The following is a 6,338-nucleotide window of genomic DNA, read 5'->3' on the forward strand; positions in this document are numbered from 1 at the left end:
TTTATTCTATTGACATTTCTACAATATGCGAATTAAAGGCTTCCTTTAAGCTTTTAAAATCTTTTCATTTAGATTTTTTTTCCCACGATCCAGTGAAACTACAAAAGAAAAGTTATAAAATTTATTTACCCACACTTCAATTTGCACATTAAAATGGAATATGAAAGGAAGATCAAAGTACTCTCCAGGGGAAATTATTATATAGATTATACATATACATTAACAAAAACGGCAGCTACGTTGTGCAACATTGCATTTTTTTTAATAGAAAAAAGCGAGTAATCTTTATTTTTTTTTATAATACATTAAGCCTTTCCATCTGTTAAAATTTATATACACTGGTCACTCGTACAATGTAATGTTTTGCTATACCGATTTGAAACAAAACTCGTTGATAATATCCCATTTTATTCTGCAGCAGGCGAATAAAATTAAATTGAAATGGTACTCCATTTTATTATATACAGAGATAACCCATCGACATAATTTAGCTATTTCAACATGTCACGGCAGCAGGTAGACAATCTCTGCAAGGCGGTCATAATGCACGTGGGTTGGTACGAAGCGAGGGGCCAGCCTTCCAGCAAGAGTCTGTTGCACGTTTTCTTGGATCTCGCGAATCTAGGCATACAGTCACCCCCGCAGAGCATTCTGTAATGTACAACACTAAGATTTTGCTCATAGGATAAGAGCAAGGACAGCTGTAAATGGTAGTTTAATAAAAAAAAAAAAAATTCATTGGGTAAAAACTGCCGACACTGGTAAACAGAACTAATTAGCTCAAATAGTACTCAAGATGAACCGTTAGGAAGCATGCAGACATTATGAATATCAATCTTAATCATTTTGCAGCAGCTACGTTCCATTTAACCACAATTCACGGCAGCACTGCATCCGAGAAAAATTTGCGATGACGATACCAAAGCATCTGCTTTAATACTAACCTAGCTTCCATTTCTGATCGCTTTGAGCACTTTTCTTAAGCATCTCTGCCGTCTCCACCACCACCAATTGTTTGAATTCATTAAGAGTTATTCCCTCTGCATATTCATTGTAGTGATCATGCATGTGAATACTTCTAAACATGTCTTCCGTATCTACATCGTGGCTTTGCATACAAGAACATCCATCGTCGTCTTTGCCATGGTCCATCACCTGCCAGTTAAGATAAAAGCCATGTCTGTCAATTTCTAAAAGGGAGAATCAAGTGTAATAAAACGGTATACTTCAACTACCACCACTTGCAAAAAAGTATCACATACCTCTGCATCTTTATTCCGGAGCACTGGCTTGGCTAGGGCTGTCCCGAGGAGTGCACACAACTGCAAAGAAGGACCCTTTTCAGTACGTGAGCAAAATGAGCACACACACACACGTCCAAGGTATCCTGAAACCTCACTTAAACAATGGCTCATTTATTTGGAAAATGAATGCAAAACATATGTAGCAGACCTTGTACACCATTGCAGACTGTCTTGAGAAAGCGTGAAACTCAAATGAAAACTAGTAACATTTAACATTAAACACAATGACCGATAATGCCTGATATTGAAAGTTACTTCTAGACTGCGGCATGGCTACAGCTAAAACAAGCCTTTAAAAGGATCTAATAAAATAAAATAAAATTACTTCGGATACTCATGCTCACGGGAGTGTACCCTCATGTAGTGCGCAGGCTTGTGCATTGCTGCTCATAAGCCCACACTAGGGAGGGCCAACCCTGTTGGAAGGGCTTATCAGTGGCATCCCGACTACTACTACCACAAGATACACCTAATCCAGTGGATGGGGGCTAACTCGGCTATCTATCTCTCAATAAAAAAACATGACTGCATAAACAGCAACAGCCTTCATTCCCCGGAGGAGGCTAAAGAACCTTTGCTCCAGAGCGATCCTGATCGCCGCCATAATCAGAGCTTAAAAAAAATAAATAGAATAAAAGCGAAAGTCGGGTTTCAGTCAAAAAATTTTCCCTTTAGTTGTACAAAAGTTTTGTTCATGTCTAAGTTTTTCTTCATCACTGCGCAGGTTGGAGAATGAAGAGGGTCACACTACTCACCCGGCAAAAAGCAAACACCATTTAAAAAATAAAATTATGGAAACTTTAAGCCAAAAGGGGAAAAAAGACAGGAGAAACCTAGGGGGATCAAGGAAAGGCAAGGTGTGAGGGGACAAATGCTAGTTATTTTAGGGATCGATCACCGATATGAATATATTTTTAAAAAAATAGGGCAAAGTGGACATGACGCGCCATCTGACTCAAACACAAAAATGGTTTAAATTGAAAATAAGCCGATATGTAGAAAAAAATTGGGGAAAATATTAAAAAAGTAATTTTAGCAGCCCCCCAAAGAAGATCGGGCCAAATTAAATTACTTAAAAGGAAAAGGAATCGTTCGAAAACTGCAGCTAATTTGATGACCAGAGCAAAAATTTAACACCCAAAATATATTCACTTTTTGCGACGAAGATAAACATTGTTATTTTGGTCAAAGGAAGTTGCACTTGAATAGGCGGTAAAAAAACCCAGCAACTCTCGGTAGAAACAAAAAACCATTTTGAAAAAAGGGGCCGTCAAACGGAACAGAATTAACCGAACAAAAAAAATATATAAATAAAAGAAAGATATTACATTTTGGACTTCATACGGTAAAATTTATACAATTTTTGGGTTAAGCATAGTTGGATATAGGTTTTATTTGCTGTTTGACGTGTTCGACGTGTTTTTGCATATACGGGAAAACGTGGGAAAACTTCCCCGGACTTTTGTGACGAGTACAAGGGGAAGGGAAAAATCAGTCTGGGAGAGAGGTCATTGCGTATTTGAAAAGGGGAGAAGTTAGTTGTGTGGTAGTATTGAAAGGGGGTGGTGGTGTAAAAGTTGAAAGGGGATGTACGGTGAGGGAGAGGACGGTCTTGCATAAGTATTTAAAAAAGGAAGAAGAAATTTTGTGTGGTAGTGAAATTGGTGGTAGTTGTAAAAGGGGAAAAATGTGTGAGTATCAAAGGTTAAAGGACTCGTGCGGTGACGGGGAGGGACGGTCCCCGAGGAACCCTGTTTTTAAAATGTTTTATAATTTCTTTATTTTTTTTGTCTCTGAAACCTGACCTTAGGTCACTCGCAAGTGTTCTACCTGATGCACCCCCTACTGTACTTTGGTGTTGTGGAAAGAGAGAGAGAAGAGGAGAGACATGTGCGTGGGTTCGTTTCTACATGTGCGTTTTTACGTGATTTTCTAGATCTTTTGGGGAAATGATTGCCAGAGAGTTTTCAGCCTATTTTCCACGTTCCCCAATTACCTCACGGACCCGACATGGCGATCTGTTGCTAATGCCTCTAAAAAATGCAATAAAAGGCGCCCGAGGGGAAAATCACGGGATGGAAAAAGTGACCTTGAAAATGTCAAGACAAAATTTTTGTACGCCGCGGGCCCCAAGCCCAGGGTTCCTCTCTGTTGGGACCTCTCGTTCAGCACGTTGACCCCCACCTCGACGTCGGGACTCCAACCTTCGGAAAGCCCCAGATCCTCTTCTTTTCTTATTCAAAAGACGAAGAGGGGTTATAACCTCTAAAATGTCTAGGCTAGCGATCCTGGTAAAATTTTTTTTTTTTTTTTTGACTGTTTTTTTTTTGTCTTTGGAAAAAAGACTGTTTCCCGCATACCAAGAAATTATTTCCACAGAGAACTCCCGTTTACCTTTTTATTTTTTTTTTTTTTTTTTTTTTCAGAAGTTGAAATATCCGCTCGTTTGCGGTGACGACCGGATTGGGAGGGGTCTGAGTTCGAACCGAGATCGGGTGTGGACACGACTCGGAAGTCGAGTATGTCCCGCTGTGGATACCCCTGGTTCAGACGGGGCCCCCGCAGAGTACGTCCGACGACTTTGGGGGCGTAAAGCTCCGGGAATCCCTTTTTGTTGGTCAAGAGGGAATTTCAGGCGTACTGCTTTGAGGGGGGCACCGGGTGTGAAACACCCCTTAAAAATCTCGAGCCGTTTGATGTATTCACCGTGTTTTTTCCCCGGGATTTTTTTCCAAACCCTTGGGACGAGACAATCGGGAATAAAAAAAATCTGATTCCGACTTTAAAAAAAGAATTTTCTACATGTCCCTTTTTTTAAAAACCCCCCCATTTTTCAAGTCTTTTTCCCTTTAACCACAGGTATGTTTGACAGAAACCCCGCACCCCCTTTATCCCATATAAGGGGTGGGAGGACAACGGTGCGGGAAGTCCGTCTATGTCGGGTTACTCCTGAGGGGCCCTTTAGTCGAAAGGGACAAGGGAAGGGGTCGACGACCCGTTTAGTCGCATCGGGTGTTCGTCAAGACGATGACCAGGGGCCGCTCGAAGCCCTGACCTCGCGCTCCCCTTCCTGAAACGAAGGGGGGCATCCCCCGGAGGACAGGCTTGGGAAACTGTGCCCCCGTGTTAGCGTCTGGAATCTATGTATCGACCCTCTTCGTCCCCAACAAGAACTTGGGGCCCTCGACGAGAGCTTTTGGGCCTTTAAGGGGGGTCACCCCGCCTCCGTCAATCCGAGCAAAAGGGGGTCGAAGAGGGCTGAAGGCTACAAAGGTTTTTCTCGGCCGGGGGCCCCGAGCAGGGTATATGGGGGCCTTCAAGATTTCTGGGGGAAGACCGCGGCTATTTTCCCTCCCGATGAAGGCCGTCACCCCACCTGCTGGAGAAGGAATCTACTCGACAAAGGGGGACCCCTTACACACCGACAACATAACCCCCCCCGTCCTTCCATTTCCCAGCCCGGAAGATCCTGTTTTCAGGCATGGAATCCTGAAAAAAGGATTTGGCACAGAAAATGTAAAAATGTACATTTTTTGAAAAAAAAAATTGACGTTTTTCCTATGTTTTTGATTACACAAGAAAACCATTGACTTTACACACTAAAATGGTGAAACACGTAAATTTGGGCTTTATACTATAGTACAAGACAAAAAAATCGTTTTTAGGACATACAATAAAAATACAGTAAGTCTACAAACTTTTTCGTTTCTGGGGTACAAAAATTACGTTTCGGTTACTCGCAAACCACCAAGGAGCCGCGAAACTTCGCGTGCGTTTTGGGAAGGCCCGGGCGCGAGAGCGCGCCTCCCCTCTAGACGAGAGTTTGGGGCCGCTTCTATTTCCCATCTAGTAGGTTTACAACATTGTTCCGACCGGCCCTATTAAAATATGCATAACGTAACCCCTTGAAATTAAACCCATCCCCATTAAATACAGGTTTTTCTATTTATTATAAATATTTTACTTTGACCTCCAGGTTAAATACTGTTAATTTTTGCTCGAATTCTTAACCCAGCAAGGGAAGGCGTCCAAGGGTGCAAATCCTTCCTAAAAAATGCTCTTGAAAGGTAAGCAGCAATACAAAGTGCATATTAAGTTCTTTAATAAATCTTTAGATTCATTTAAAAAAATGACAATTCCATCTTGCAGGGGGAAAGCCCCCCAGATCGCTTAGAGCCCACCGCCGCAACCCGAAGTTGACAGAGCTCTGACCCGCAATGGGTTTGTTTTTTGAACAAAGCTCCATGCCTAACCGGGCCCCTCTTTTCCTCACCATAGAAATCAAAACCCGCACCCCGGGCGTTCTGTTTTCAACTGAACAGTCGCAGAGGAATTAAAATAGGAGATATACAGCAAAATAGTGAAGACGGACGACGACGACGGGGATGGCGATGTGGGGTCGCTACAATTTCAGAATAACCCTTCCAAGGGGCATGCCTTCGCGTGACGTGCCGGGCCGGGTACGCCGGGGACGCCTTTTGGGGGATAGTCCCCTAATACCCGTCCCACGGGGGCCCTATACCGTGCAATTTTTCCCGATATTGAAAAGTATTTTGCTATTTTGTTTAATATAAAAATTAATATGTTTGAATAGATTTCAAAAAAAAATGTGTATGTTTTTTTCGATATACGTGTTTTTTTTGTCGTGTTTGTGCTTTTCGACGTGTTTTTCGCATAAGCGGTCCCGCTCCCGCCTTACGCGTGAGGTTCCGGACCCTCCCGACGGGACGTCATGCTCTAATCAAAAAACCCTTCCCGAGGGGACCCTAACAGGCAATTTGTTCGTACAGTGACGGGGCGGTCTTGCAGTAAGTATTTGAAAAGGGGGGGAAGTTTGTGGCAGCATGGGAAAAAGGGGGAGTGGGTAAAGTGTGTAAAGGGGCTCGTATGGTGACGGGGAGAGGACGGGCACTGCAGTAAGTATTTAAAAAGGAGAAATAAGTTGTGTGGCAGTTTTAAAAGGGGGTAAATTTGACCGTGTGTAAAAGGGGTAAAAGGGACTCGTGCGGTGAGGGGGAAAAGGGCGGTCACCGG

At 42.9% G+C, this 6,338-nt stretch overlaps 2 protein-coding genes across 2 annotated transcripts in view; both read right to left on the bottom strand.

Moving 5' to 3' along the window:
* Positions 1–436: 436 nt before the first annotated feature.
* Positions 437–1,185, bottom strand: LOC119598903. The gene is made up of 2 exons (XM_037948602.1): positions 945–1,185; positions 437–651 (listed from the first exon to the last, which is right to left on the bottom strand). Exons 1-2 carry the CDS (start codon positions 1,150–1,152, stop codon positions 539–541), a joined length of 321 nt encoding a protein of 106 aa, XP_037804530.1. The 5' UTR covers positions 1,153–1,185; the 3' UTR covers positions 437–538.
* Positions 1,186–4,444: 3,259 nt separating this feature from the next.
* LOC119599198 (cholinesterase 1-like) overlaps positions 4,445–6,338 on the bottom strand; it is a 5,107-nt gene continuing 3,213 nt past the window's right edge. The window contains 2 exon segments of the mRNA XM_037948942.1: positions 4,445–4,680; positions 4,727–4,793. Coding sequence (XP_037804870.1) covers positions 4,445–4,680; positions 4,727–4,793 — 303 coding nt within the window.

This window comes from Penaeus monodon, chromosome 42 (assembly GCF_015228065.2).
Source record: "Penaeus monodon isolate SGIC_2016 chromosome 42, NSTDA_Pmon_1, whole genome shotgun sequence".
Lineage (NCBI taxonomy): Eukaryota > Metazoa > Arthropoda > Malacostraca > Decapoda > Penaeidae > Penaeus > Penaeus monodon.